This window comes from Emydura macquarii, unplaced genomic scaffold (genome assembly GCF_026122565.2).
Source record: "Emydura macquarii macquarii isolate MOO-44397 ecotype Brisbane River unplaced genomic scaffold, CSIRO-AGI_Emac_v2 contig_1253, whole genome shotgun sequence".
NCBI lineage: Eukaryota > Metazoa > Chordata > Testudines > Chelidae > Emydura > Emydura macquarii.
In genome coordinates, this window is record NW_027131390.1 from 6,215,173 (window position 1) to 6,229,955 (window position 14,783).

The 14,783-nt window shown below is 40.7% G+C and overlaps 1 protein-coding gene across 7 annotated transcripts in view; it reads right to left on the reverse strand.

Moving 5' to 3' along the window:
- Positions 1-14,783, reverse strand: part of ATP11C (ATPase phospholipid transporting 11C) — a 106,204-nt gene that overhangs the window by 11,298 nt on the left and 80,123 nt on the right. For all 7 annotated transcript variants that reach the window (XR_010919683.1, XM_067548088.1, XM_067548087.1 and 4 more), the window contains exons 22-27: positions 13,500-13,645; positions 12,925-12,984; positions 10,724-10,851; positions 6,392-6,527; positions 4,902-4,967; positions 3,752-3,855 (exon numbers count right to left, since the gene is read on the reverse strand). Coding sequence is in view for 6 of the 7 variants with exons in the window: in XM_067548088.1 (XP_067404189.1) it covers positions 3,752-3,855; positions 4,902-4,967; positions 6,392-6,527; positions 10,724-10,851; positions 12,925-12,984; positions 13,500-13,645 (640 nt within the window). In the remaining variant the exon portion in view is untranslated. The remainder of the gene's footprint in view (positions 1-3,751; positions 3,856-4,901; positions 4,968-6,391; positions 6,528-10,723; positions 10,852-12,924; positions 12,985-13,499; positions 13,646-14,783) is intronic.

Genomic DNA, 14,783 nt, shown 5'->3' on the forward strand with positions numbered 1-14,783 from the left:
GTGAGATTCCAATTAAGACTAAGATCAGCACTTTCACGGGACACACATTCAAATGGAGGAGGGGAGATGTTCACACATATAAAGAGTGCAGCACATGTGCCTGCAAATATATATTTTCCTCCTACTGCTTCCATTTTTCCCTCTCTTCTAATTCTCATATGGTGGCTCTGCAATCTACTAAAACTGCTCTTAACGCAATGAGTTGCTTTCTCCTAGCAAAGGCTCAGAGCCTCTTCTCCAGTCTCATCCTTCAACCTGACACTGCATTTTCAGCGTCCTCTGCTGATTCTCCTCCTTCTACTTCTGCATCCTCATCAGCAATTCCTCCTGTGCTCTGCTGCTGCATGTCCCTCAGATCATCAGGTTGTTGATGTCGTTTTCTGCTCTCGTAGAATCACCATTGTCCATGCTGAGGGCTCTTGAATCTCCCTTGCTATTCAGTCTCACATCTCTGTCATCTCCTGCTGGCCACCTTGCGCTGACTCACACAAAGCTTTCTCCACCTCTCTCAATCCTAGGCAGATGCACCACTGTCCTTCCTGGCACATTGTGTTTTAGGGCTTGTCTACATAAACACTGAGTCCACGGCGCCTTTCACCCTACTCCCCATCAATCCAACCAAAATGCTGCTGCTAGGTCATGCCCTCCTGCTACTCTGACCATGTCGCTCCCATGGTCAAATCCCTTCACCGCCTTCATCTTCAGCCACCAGTTTCTCATCCCAGTCCTTCAAGACCCCTCTCAGCGCTCATCATTCTTACTACACTCGCCATCCCTTCTGTATCTGTCTACTTCTCAGCTACACACTCATGCTTACAAAATTCTGTCCTTTTTCCTGGTAGCTGCCACCACCTTCTCCTTCAAATCCCCTCCTCTGTGCTTTGTTTCTAACGGTGGATAAACAAACTAACTCTTAAAATCAGTTGTTACCCCTGGATTTCAAGTGGTGAAACTGAGACGTTCAGCCATATGGTGTCTTTTTATTACCTCTCATCTCCCAGGAGAAAAGCTAGATCAGGTCAAACATTCATGAAATGCACCAGTGCCTTTATGTTACATTCAGAATTTGCTGGTGTCAGAATGTTATTTTCTGCAACTGGCCAGAAACTCTGGGATTATGTAAAAAGGGCTAATCCTGAATCTATTCCAACTGCCCCCAGGCAGGGTTTAGTACATTCTAACCACAGAGTTTCCTCTTACATTGCAATTGTCACATGCATTTTCAACATGTGTTTGCTTTGCCTCTCACTGAAGACATTCTCAATTACCTACCTAAATGGCAATGCACATGTAATAATTAGACTCTTCGGAGAGTTGCCTCTTTTCATTCGTTATGCCTGTTTTTCTCTTCTGCCTCTATTCCCTGTCTCATTTTTGACTGGGGGTAGAATTTTCAAAAGTGCCCAAGTCTCATTTTCAAAAGTGACGTAGACACATGGGAGCCTAAATCCATTGACTTTCAATGAAACTTAGGATGTAAAGTGCCTAAATCATTTTGAAAAGGAAAATTTTGAAAAATTTACCGAGTCTTCATGAGACTAGATCAGCTTTCACTGCTTATAAGGCTTCCCCATATGTTATCTCCTTACTATTTTTCTGTCATTAACATTTGCTATGATCTAATCACTGAATACCAAGAGCCAGTTCTAATGCCATCTCTAAGAAGCAAAGAAAAATATTGTCTTCTGAGATGAGGTTTTATGTTGTCTAGTCCGGACAGTAAAATGCACAAACCATTAATATTAAGGAAACTATTATTCAGAAAAAGTTATCCAAAATACATCATTTTACGTAGAATTTGGACTCATCTAAAGTTTTTGGAGATGGTTTTTAGTGGTGGAAGTCCAGAGACTCAAGGCCCTAAAAGGGTTAACTGTATCTTTGTGCCTCCCCTGATGACAGAGGGGAACAGATGCGTGAGAAGGAAGCCTTATAAATAAATGAGGACGGGAATTCTACAGCATTTGTTGTTTAGCATTAGGTCAAAATATTTAGCTCTGCAAAGTAAACGCTCCAGAGGAAAATTCATGAATTTCAGTTTAAGGAGATAGCTGGTTAGGTTACAGACCAACATGTGTTTAACATCTTAGAGTCCGAACCAAACCAAAGCCTGGGGTCCTTAATAAAGGTAGTTTAGTTACCTGAGCTTGTTTATTAGCAGACAGGTATTGAAAAAGAGACTCGGCACCTACTGGCTTGCGGACCAAGACTACAACTCAAGGTGCTGTCCATCCCTGCCAAATAAGGAATAGAATGGCTGAGGTGCAGTTTATTGCATGGGGAATTAATCTGGAACATATTAAATAGAAAGTTGCCTAACAAGTTTAGTTTTCTATGGTTTGGCCTGCTTTTGTTGGGTAAAATCCTGGCCCCATCGCAGTCAATGGGAGACAGACCTGTCTCTTCCTCGCTTCATTTCACTTCCCCCCCTTATGAAGTATCACAGAGTATCAATTTCTACATTATTTTCATTGTTTACTTCCTCTGTTCTCTCTCTCTCCCCACCACCATCTTTTCCACAGCGTGTACTTCATCTCTGCTACTTTTTCCTCTCTCTCTCTCCATGTCACTCAGCCACCCACACAGACTTTGAAATACTTACCAGGACAAATTAAGATGATGGCTTTCACATCCCGGAACAACCCACAGGTAAGAAGCCAAACGCTCTCCCTCACCAAACCTGTTGGATTCTCACCAAGGTGTTGTTTGTTTGTAGGCTTCATCTTTTGTAGATGCTACTAATAGGTGTCTGATCAATCTGAAGTCCCCAAACTTTTCTGGCCACTGGAAAGGGAAGGCCCCCATTCTCTCTCACCTCCCCTACCCTATTACACAAGACCCACTGCATCCTGGTTGTTGCTAAAGTAATGGTGGTCTCTGCTATCCTATCTCTTCTCCAGGCTTCTCTTCAGTCGGAAACCCAAATACTGGCCTCCACAGCTGCTCTTAGCTTTCCCTAAGTAGTAGGGAAATTAACCAGTCTCTTAAGTGGCCCTGTTTCCCACAGGGAACTCACAGTAGCAGCAGTGAAAACTGACAAGATTCAGCATCAATTTCCACTTTGTTACAGCATGGGAAAGCCATGAGCAGCAGCAGCATTAGAATGGTCTGTCTGAAAACTGGGGAAGACAGTGCTGCATCATTTTACACTCCGTTCACATGTGGAAGGTTATTTTTACAGCCAGATGGACTAGAAACTCTATTTTTTGCTTCTGTACAGATTGAAGAACTTGCCTGGAACAGCTGTCTATTGCCACAAGCAAGTGGATTTTATAAGCTCTGCTAATACGCAGTGAAAGAGTTCCTTGACTTATCTCAAAGGATAATGAATCACTTATTCCACCACCACAAATCCAAAACCAAAACAAAGTGTAAAACATCCCCAGAAGTTAGGTATTACTGCAGTTGCCATAGAGCAAAGAATAAGGCAGTTTCACATTTGGAAACTCCCATCTAAAGGTTTTCATTAGCAGAAGTACCACCTTTAATCTCAGTCTGCTTCTTTGTGATTTTTTTCCATGCAGTCTGCACTATTTGCTGTATATTAATCAACATTCGATATGAAAGCTATTTACTGATTTTAGGGATCTACCATTTTAGATCAACATTTCCCACCCACAACCCCTGGATTCTTGTAAGAATTGAACCCTGATGTCCCATCCCACACATGAACTTTGCAGTCCTATTTCACACAATGCACATTCACCTAAAGACAAAACAAAAAAAGCATTGAAAGAAGAAAGATACTTGCCAAATGATTCCTCCCCAAAAGAACGAGAAAAATACATAAAAGGCTAAGGAGCCCCAAATCACAAAGTGGTTCATCCAAGTCCAGAATCGAGTATCTAACGCTAGCTATATAGGTGAAAACAACAAATGGAATAGTAGTTAGTTACAAAGTGTATCTACAGTGCCATGTATATCACAAATTTCCCTCACGTACAGTACAGAGTCTCATTTCATATTCAATCGTCTCTTAGCAAAGGTACAACAATGAAAATACTTCATTTACACATTGCAGTGCCAGCAAGAGACCTTCCCTGATGAGTTTTGAGTCATCACTGAAAGGTTTCACTAAACAAGCCTGACACTCCTCAATTCTCCATCCGGGAAATGACTGCGCTGTAATTATATTTTTCCCCATACACCCCACTTGCTATTTTGAACTATGGATCAGAAAACTCATGTAAGATCTTTGGGGAAGGGGCTGCATTTTCTTATGTTTTTGTATTTTAAAGGAAGCCCGGAACATCTGTGGGGAACAAACCTGGGACTGCTGGATCTCTCAGCATGATGCTCTCCTGCTTGAGGTAATGGACCAGCAGGCAGTAGCAGACTGAAATCCCTATAGATAGTCTAACCACTAGAAGGAGACAAAGACTGACACTCTGCCAACACAGGCTGTTTACAGCACAGCACACTGCAGCCTGGCTGCTTGATAAGGCCTTTGGGCTCTCCTACAATACAAATGATTAAATGTTGATGATTTGAGAAGTGTATTTTTATGACAGAGCCCCAACTCATTTAAAAGTATTGGAGCCAAGCCTGGGTTAAAAAAAAAATCAGTCTGTTGTATCTCCCTCTTCTTTCTTGATCTGAAAACCCTAGAGGTGAAGATATGAAGAAAAGGCAATAGAACAAATTCAGAAGTACATGGGGAGAGAACACACACACACGGAAAATCTAGACTAGACTATAAATTGTGTGAGATACATTGTACATTAAAGAAATGATGGACATTTTAAACATACGTCAGAACTGAAGACCCAAAACTCTACCGGAAATAAGTGTCATTGATACATTATAGCATAAAGTGTATAATTTTACACTACAGCACGCAACAAAGTTGATTTCTGCTATAATCTTTCAACAGTTTATGGAAAACAAGGGAAAGTTCTAACCTTCAGAGTGACGGTGAATACTAATATAGTAAAAACAATCGTTCCAAACGTCCAGTTTCCAAAAACCTGAAAAACATGTTAATCGCCACATGTATCTCTCTGTCGTGTCGGAAAAACAATCCAAACTACACACTTAGTAACGAGAGTGGGTAGAATTCAATGGATTGGCTTATTTTAGATTCAACTATACAAAGATATGCACCACCATATGCTCTCGTAAAGCGAGCTGCCCATTACAATACTCCTGTGCCATGCAGTACCATACAAACAATTAACTCGTTGTGACAGTAACAAAATCTTTTACCAACAGCCACATTTATCAAAAATGGAAGTAACTCAGATCACCTGTATTTAAAGATTTCTTAGTGATTTACTCAGTGTGTGCTTTCTTATACTACGGAACACATCACAATAGCTGCACTTTTTAATGTAACTTTTTTCCATTTGCTGGAACATACTGGTTGATGTTTTCAAACTCGAATATTCTGGTTTTGCTTGTTTGCAGATACTAGTGACTATGCACAACAAAGAAAAGCAGATACTGCATATATATCCAAATGATGGCAATGAATGGGACAGATGCTTACCAACGGCTGTCAAGATCTGGATGCATACATTAAAACAGAAAGTGAAATGCAAAAGTTTTAAAAAATGCAAAAAAATTAAAGTTAATAGGAGCGAAAAAGGATTCAATCAAACATACATGGATATTATGATTAATTGCTGGTAACAGTTCTTTACAGTCATAAGTAGTTACAAAACGAGACATAACCACATAGCTCATTTTTAGAGTCTCACACAGACAGCCTCTCAAGTCATTTACATAGCATACTAGTTCAAACAAAAAAAAAATTCATTCAAATAGAACCAGAATGATTATCGAAAGTCACCCTTGAAGTACACAAGGGTTTTGCAATTACAGAGCAGTGGGTTAATTGTGTTATAAAACTGAGGTTATTAAACTTTTCCAAACATTCTATGTACGTGTGTTTTATATCTATATGAAATCAACCCACATTTCAGTAACTTCTCTCAGAAGATCAGCTTTAGAAAAAGCTAGTTTGACAAGGTTAAGTTTCACCACAAACCAGAAGGTTTGAAGTTGATGGGCCTCATCCTGCTATCATCCGCACACAGAACTCCCTCTAGAAGTTTTGTGAAAACTTTATGGTAGGATACAGCCCCATGGTTTTGACTGTAACCACATTTGTACGCGGGGTCAGTGTACCTAGACAGCATAACCATTTCTATATTGTTTACATGGTGATCTAGAAGAGGCTTCACATACAGACAATAAAGTTTACAAAGTTTGGTTTACAAATCTCAAATGATTTCTGCTCTGCTAAGGGAACTCATTACTACATCATGAGACAAGACTCCAGACACATTTCACTGACTGAAACATATACATACTCTACAAAGAGTATAGAAACACACACACACACACACACACAAATACACTCAAGAGGTTTGTTTTTTGTTTTATTTACCTTTCCATTGTCTTCTAATGATGAATTTTGAAAAAGAAAGTAAACGCCAAAGAAAAACACAAGTCCTTCAAATGCTCCGAGAAAGGTCCAGTATAAGAAAGGCTTCCATTGTAACATTGCATTATCAGAAATTTTCCTGTCAAACAGAGTCACAAGAAAAAAATCACTTTCACTTTTTTTTCCGGAGTCTTTTCATTGACTTCAATGGGGTTTGAATCAGGCTCTTAATTTTGATGGCAAGATTTGCGTGACACAAAAGTCATTAAAAAAAAAGAAAGAGTCACTTACTCTATAGAGAGAGCACAAACTGCATTAGGTATCTATGACTGCTGGTCAGAAGGAAGCGTAAGTTACTCAGCATGTTAATGAATTCACTGTTTACTTCTGGAGAAGTAGCTTCAAATCCTGACATCATCAAAACTGAAGATAACAGGTTCTGCTATTCCCATGTTACAAAACCACTACCCAACTTAGCACCTCTAAATTTCAGCAGCTGAATTTTAAAAGAGGACAGTAATAAAGGGAGTAAGTGATGGGGTCAAATTAACTGGTAGCCCCTCTCCGTTTACTGCTGCCTAACTGGTATTTTTCAAAACATAAATTTCTTGAAGTTCAGAAACATTAATCCTAAATATTGTGGAGCTAGCACTTTCCCTTTGTTGAGGAAAATGCTCAAGCTGATCAGAACCCTCTGAACTGTATGCAAGATGTACATGAACATGGGAGGTTTGCTGGGTTTTTCTGGTGGGGTGGGAGTGAATTTAGCTTCAAGATCTGGCACTTAAACAACAGTAATAGATGTTTACAGGGCTCTGGGGCTCTTTTATAGAGGGCACTATTGACGCTGTTGTAGAAATGAGCTCCCTCTGGTGGATTAAAAGGGTTGTGATCGCCATATTGTTCCTTCTTGTCCATTTCCAAAGAATCCCAGAACAATGCATGTAAACTAAAGGAATGGAGAGATTCCAAACACTGAAGGCTTTGATTACTGCCATGTACAAGTAACAGTTGCTGGGTGGAAAAAAGCAGTTTCCCCAAAATCTCTAGGAAACATATACCCCATTCAAGGACATTTAAGAAAAGCTTTTATGGTCTTTTTATTTATTATTATTATTACTACTGCTGCTGGGATTGGGGGGTTAGCTGGAACTAGAAAAAAAAAGAGCATCTAAGTGAAAAATAACAAGTGCCCCTTTCCCCCCCTTCCCTTATAACTAAAACTGTGTTATTTCAATTTCCAGCAGGTTGGATTCTGCAAACAGCTACGGCACTGAACTATAATTATAGTTTATAACACACAGCCCAATTATGATGTTGCAAAGGCAACGCTATAATAAGCCAAAAGAGAAAGACGCACTGTAATTTGTGTTTCCGAGAGAAGGTCGGATCATAACAGGGCTAACGCTGGGGGTCAGGAAAATCATCACAGCTTCTTTCCTGCAAGTTTTATTTTGTATTTGCATTTATGCTCTGTAGCACTTTTCACTAGCAGGATTTTTACAGTGGTCCACAACTGGAGAACTGCAGAGCAGCAGCTCAGCATTTTCTACAGCAGTTGGAGAGCTGTCACTTTGTTTTCAGCTACACATGTAAAGTCGTGAGGATTCAAACGGGAACCAGCTTCTTGTAAAATTAATTTGTTTTTCTTAGGCTCACCTCTCTTTGTATTCTCACAATTCCCTAGCTGGCCAGGTGAATGCATTTGCTATACAGTATTCAGCAAGTGTCTAAAAACATGCAGTGCTCTTTTGCCAAATGGAAGGAGGGTAGCCGAGGAAGTTTGCCCATCAGACACTTGAGCATCTATTTCAAAAGCAAGCAAAGTCATCCCTTGCATTGCTACCTTTTTGAGATCTAATGCAGATTAATTACCACACTACTGCCTGGTGAATAGTGATAGCTGGCTCCTGTCGAGGACGGAGAGTTCTTGGCTTGAACGGGTCATTGCTACATATGAGAGATGCCAGCTTCATGCACTACAGGAAGGTGCGCCAATACCATAGTGATATGCACTGGGTAAGACCCCAAACAGAAGAGAACAGAGCAACCCTCATTTTGTTTCCCTGCTGGAGCTCTATATGTTGATGACGTCTCATCTCTTCTCAGTTTACTTTTGGGCATGCGCAAACAGGAACACTCAAATCAGGCAGGTGCTGCCAGCATGTTAATAAGAGTCCCCGAAAAAAAGTGCCTCCCTTAGCCAGTGATAAAGGGATTGTGCCGGGAGTGTGAACACCAGCAGCTGGGGTGGGGGAGACAGAGAGAGTGGGGAATCTATGCATTTGGTCTTCCATGAAAAACCATGTATTCTTTGATAGCCATTACTAAGGAAGGAGGCAACACCCCAGGAATCACTTGATGATTACCTGTTCTGGTCATTCCCTCTAAAGCACCTGGCACTGGCCACTGGTGGAAGATGGGCTACTGGGCTAAATGGACCATTGGTCTAACCCTGTCTGGCCGTTCGTATCTTCTTATGAAAAAGCACTTTTCTCTGACAATGTTTATACTTTGTTCCTGAAAGTTATTGTGGGGCTACTGACAGCATGGCACTGTCTTCAGCTTTTATCATTTGAAGTGGGGATTAAATCTTGTGGGGGGAAGCCTAGGGATGTGTGGGGTGGGATGAGAGTGGGGGGGAATACATTTACACCAGCTAGGAAGCTAGCTCCCTGCATGACAGACTTTCAGAAATGTTCATCTCTTTGTAAGTGAGTAGACCAGTGGTTCTTAACCTTTCCAAACTACTGTACCCCTGAAGCCTGAGTCCCACCCCCACGGGGCTGAGGCATGTAACTTAGTTTCATGGCGCCCCTGTGGCTCCCCGCAATTGCCTTTCTTGCCACCCCCAATACCAGATCTGCACTTGCGACCCCTCTAAACCCCCAGGTTAAGAAACACTGGAGTAGACTCATAGACTCTAAGGTCAGAAGGGACCAATATGATCAATGAAGGCCACCGAACCTTACCCATCCACCCATGTAATAGACCCATGACCTATGACTGAGTTATTGAAGTCCTCAAATCATGGTTTAAAGACTTTAAGGTACAGAGAATCCACCAACAAATGAGCCATGCCCCATGCTACAGAAGAAGGTGAAAAAACCCCAGAGTTTTTGCTAATCTGCCCTGGGGGAAAATTCCTTCCCAACCCTAAATATGGTGATCAGCTAAACCCTGAGCATGTGGGCAAGACTCACCAGCCAGACACCAAGAAAGAATTCTCTGTAGTAACTCAGAACCCCCCCATCTAACATCCCATCACAGACCACTGGCATATCTACCACCAGTAGTCAAAGATCAGTCAATTGTCAATCTAGGCTGTCCCATCATACCATCCCTTCCATAAATTTATCAAGCTCAGTCTTGAAGCCAGCTAGGTGTTTTGCCCCCACTGCTCTCCTTGGAAGGCTATTAAAGCACTTCACTCCTCTGATGGTTAGAAACCTGCATCTAATTTCAACTTCCTGATGGCCAGTTTATATCCATTAGTTCTTGTTTCCACACTGGCACTGCACTTAAATAATTTCTCTCCCTCCCTGGTATTTATCCCTCTGATGTATTTATAGAGAGCAATCATATCTCCCCACAGCTTTCTTTTGGTTAGACTAAACAAGTCAAGCTCTTTGAGTCTCCTCTCATAAGGCAGATTTTCCATTCCTTGGATCATCCTAGTAGCCCTTCTCTGCACCTGTTCCAGTTTGAGTTCATCTTTCTTAAACACGGGGGACCAGAACTGCACACAGTATTCCAGATGAAGTCTCACCAGTGCCTTGTATAACGGTACTAACACCTCCCTAACTCTACTGGAAATACCACGTCTGATGCATCCTAGGACTGCATTAGCTTTTGTCACGTGAATCTCTTCTCTCATCATGACTCCTTTCCTCACTCCATGTGTCGCTGGCTGACTCAGAAACACCACCCATTTTGTACAAGATATGGCAATAGAGGGGCATGCTCCATAACTTTCCCTCTCCCACGGAAAGTGAAATTCCAGCCATAGTGTGACACACCTTTGCAATGAGCTGCTGACTTGTTTTAATGGACTGGCGAGTGCTCAGTGAATATGGGTCCCTTCAAAATGACTACAGATAAGCCATTGACCTCAGAGTAGCACTCAACTCCTCTTAACACAAGAGCGACAGACGGACCCAACCCTTTTCTGTACTCTTCTGTTCACTCCTGCCGCTTCACAGAGGCGGGACCGCAGTGTTTGGAGATCAACAGTATCAAATGTCACAAAATTCATCTTACTAACAAACCTTAAACTCTGCTAGAAAGTGAATGGCAAGAACACGCTGGGAACTTGCAAAATCCTTTGTTACTTACATATACAATCTTGGATCTGAGGTCAGAGTTTCAATGTTGATATGCTGCTCCAGTAGACTATAGGCCAGGATAGGCAGCGACGTGAAGCAGATGTTGTACATTGTAAGGTAAGCAGCATCATACAGAGGCTTAAAAAAGCAGAAGAGGATGAATAATATTCACAGAGAAGTCTCCCTTTACTTTAAAAATTTCCCCATAAAAACAGAAAAAGCTTTCCTATTCTTATCTTCCCCACACACAGGACAGTTCATATTCTTGTCAAAGCAACAAATAAATGACTAATTTAACCCACTTCATGCTTGATGTAATTCCACTGAAGCCAACGGCATTAAAGGCAAGTTGTATTTGCCTTTAATACTCTTACAGTTTCATGACAAGTTCCAGAGGGGTAGCCGTGTTAGTCTGTATACAGCAAAAAAAAAAAAAAGTCCTGTAGCACTTTAAAGACTAACAAATTTAATTTCTACAGGCATAAGCTTTCATGGGCTGTAACCCACTTCATCAGATGTAAGGAATAGAAATCAGATAGGCGGTATATATATACATCCAAGGGTAAGGAACAACAATGGGGAAGGCAGGTATAAGCAAAGTCCATTCAGTTAGAGTATTTGAGGCCTATTCACAACCATTGATTAGGAGGTGAAATTGTGTAAACAGTGACAATTACTTCTTGGAATGAGATAACCATTCCAAGTCCCTATTTAGATCCAGTTTGAGTGTGTCAAGTTTGCAGATGAGTTCCAGCTCTGCAGTTTCTCTCTAAAGTCTGTTTTTGAAGTTTTTTTGTAGAAGTATGGCAAAAGTCCTGTTTCTGCTCCAACTGAAGTCAAAAGCCAAATTCCTAGCAAGTTTGATGGCTGCCAGATCAAGCCCAATGATACTTTCAGATTCCAAATTTTAAATGAAGTTTCTTCTGTTAATCAAAAAGCCCCCTGCAGTCTCATTCTGAACCTTTAATATGGGAGCTGGTAGCGCTATCGTAAAAGCCACTCAAAGAGAAGTCTAAGAGTAATGCAGTTGTCGTTCTGAATATTACCAAGAAGCAGGGATCCCAAAAAGACAGTGGCTGACTTGAGCAGGAATACTCTGTATTTGTGTTATACCGTATTTCAGCCACTTTTATTATGCTCCAGGTCTTTTTGCTCAGGTTCAATGGGGGCACGGGAAAGTTCCATTTGCGAGCGCACACGAGAGCCTGTGTTAGTGAAGCAAGCTTTTTTAGGTTGTAATTAAAAAGACCAGTTTACCCCATGCAATTAAGCAAATTAAAGTGACCTGTTGAAAATCTTGGTCTCATTGTTTCAGGAGTGCAGCATGGGAAGATAGGAGGCAAAGTGATTTCAGAGCAGTGACTTTCTACCTTGTCAACAGCTGCTGTTTTTGTTTGTATTTTAATAAAATTGAGACCTCCTAGGCCACTTTAACATACATATTCTGTCCTTGGCAATTGCCCTCTGAAAATTCCTAGTTAAACAGGAACTCTGACAAAAAAAAAAATCCTCTTTTTGTTTCAGTGGAAGTCATTTTCCAACTAACTGCCTGAATGGCTTTGCTCTTCCTTCTGATTGCTCCCGGGGCAATCCAGAGCCAACAAACAAATGCACAAATGAGCAGAGGAACCCAAAGCTGCTGTCCCAAGACCTTTTTTTTTTTTTTTTTTTTTTGATGGCCACATCATCCCACCGGCCACAAAGTTCTCAACAGCTGGGCACAATGTTCTACCCAGGTCAGGCACCCATTTGAACTAGGCCGAGGACACATTTCCCCAACAAGTTCATTAGTTCAGAGCTCATTGTGAAAGAATAAGCTCCTTCGCCTGGTCTTGTGAGACACATTTTTAGTAGAAGGAGATACAACAGTGTGGCTTTGTTCTTTTAGAAGAGGAGGAAGTGATGTCAAAATCAGTTAATAGCAAGACTTTCAAAAAACATTCCCCTGTTACTTTTGGAAAATGCCCCATCTGTGCTTGGGTGGCAAAACCGGGGAAGAACAAACAGGAACTTCATTTTCTTTTAAAAAGTTAGACCTCAAACATTTAATGTTTAATTGTTTAGCAATTAGATCACCATTTCCATTAAGTGGCATCTTCAATGAGGTTAGTTGGAGAGCATGCAGGAAAGCAAAACCAAATCTCAGCTATGGAACTTGATACTCTGACATGCTTTAGAGTGTGTCTTTATCAACTTGTTATCAGAACATACCTGTTGTGAGAATCCGCAGAAGAACTGGTATAAAAACTGTGGTAAAATGAAGCAAAGGTTCTAAAAAAAATTAGAAACAAATTTTAGTAGAAAAGCATCTTGTGTAATTAATATCTGTTTGACTTTTAAATATAAATGTGAATTATGCTTCATGTGTATTGTACTATCAGATAGAAAACGTTTAGTGCTAAAAATCTGGCCATGAAGAATGAAGCTAATACTGCTTGGATTGTAACCTTTGGGACAAGGTCCATCTTTTTGTTGCTATGAAAAGACAGATAAATAATACAGCTTTAATATTTACAGTGGACATTGGAACACAGCCCTATAGCAGATTGTGTACAACTAGTACACATAAGACACATATTACTGTCTATACTATATTACACAACCATAAGACACATATTACTAACTATACTACTACTGATCTATTTTTTTAAAGATACAAAGAAAAACGAACTACAAAAAAAACATTACAAAACAAGCTTTAGTGGACTTTGTCAATATTAAAGGGGAAAAAATGCTTGATTAGTGTTCAATGAAACAAGCTTTGTTAATTGAATGTAAACCCTTACCTTGTAGAAGAAATACTGTACAAGGTGTGCTATTCTCACATAATATAAATGCCCATGTGCTAGTAGCAATTTTCTTAAATGCTTAAACTTTGGAACAGCATAGTCACTGTTTCTTGCTGCTTGACGACCTTCTTTGCCTTTTATACCTGAAAGACACATAAATACGGCGAGCGATTTACACAGGGCTGGAATTTAGATTCAGACCAACCGTTAGATTTGCCAACACAAACTACAACTTTCAAACTACAATAAAATCGACATAAAAAAGAATTTCTGATTTAATGACATTTATAGGAAGGAAGCACTTGTCACCTCCCCAAGAATCCCAAGATGCTTGGCAGACTGTAATTCAAAACAAAAGTGCCATCCCACTGGGGTGAAGGGCCACGGACAAGTGATCTAGGAAGCAAAATCCTAACACTCCATAGGTTCATTACTGTCCTTCACAACAATAAGGTCTGCTGTTTTTAAATTCTTATCCAGCAGGCCCTAACAAAATAAGCTGCCAGGAATGCAGTTTATCAGACAGTTAAAGAGCTGAGTTGAGTTTTGCCTGTATCCTTCCCAGAATTTAAACACACGGCTCCATGCATTCTAGTTATTTCACTGCAGATGCTTAGACTACTAAACCATCCCGCCTTATAGACCTAAGCCCAAGGCAGCTGGTTTGGTCAATCGACAGGCACGTTCAGTGAATTACAAAGGAAGCTGTAACGCTTCCAATCATTGGAGGGTAATGAGACATTTCAATCACCAGGAAGGATGACCCCATCTTCTCTCTTCCATACTACCCTCCTCTGAGTGACACTCAAGTTTCTCCAATGGTTCTACCACCTCTGGCAGCGTTAGAAAAAATCTAGGATAGTTTCCTACATGAGATCAGTCATAAGAAAGGGGCAAACACATCAACATCATTGGAAATCAATCTTTGGAAAGTAGATTTTGATCCACAGTGGTGAATTACAGCCAGTTATAAGCAGAAAAACAGCATTCCAACAAACTTACAAACATCCAGTTAAAGAATATAGGCTAATTTTAGCCCACTTGGGCTAAGCAGGTGCTAATCCAATTAAATCCTCAGGGCCAATGCTAGCAATGATGAGGAGAGTAGGGAAGTTATATGTTTGGTTTTAACTGGTGCCTAGTCATTTCCATTGCTGTCAATAGCAAATCTCCATTGACTTCAATGGGAACAGAACTGGGCTTGAGTGGGATAGAAAAGAAAAAGCAAGAGGAAGATGCAAGAAAATGGGAAAGAATCAATATTATCTCACACCTTGGTCA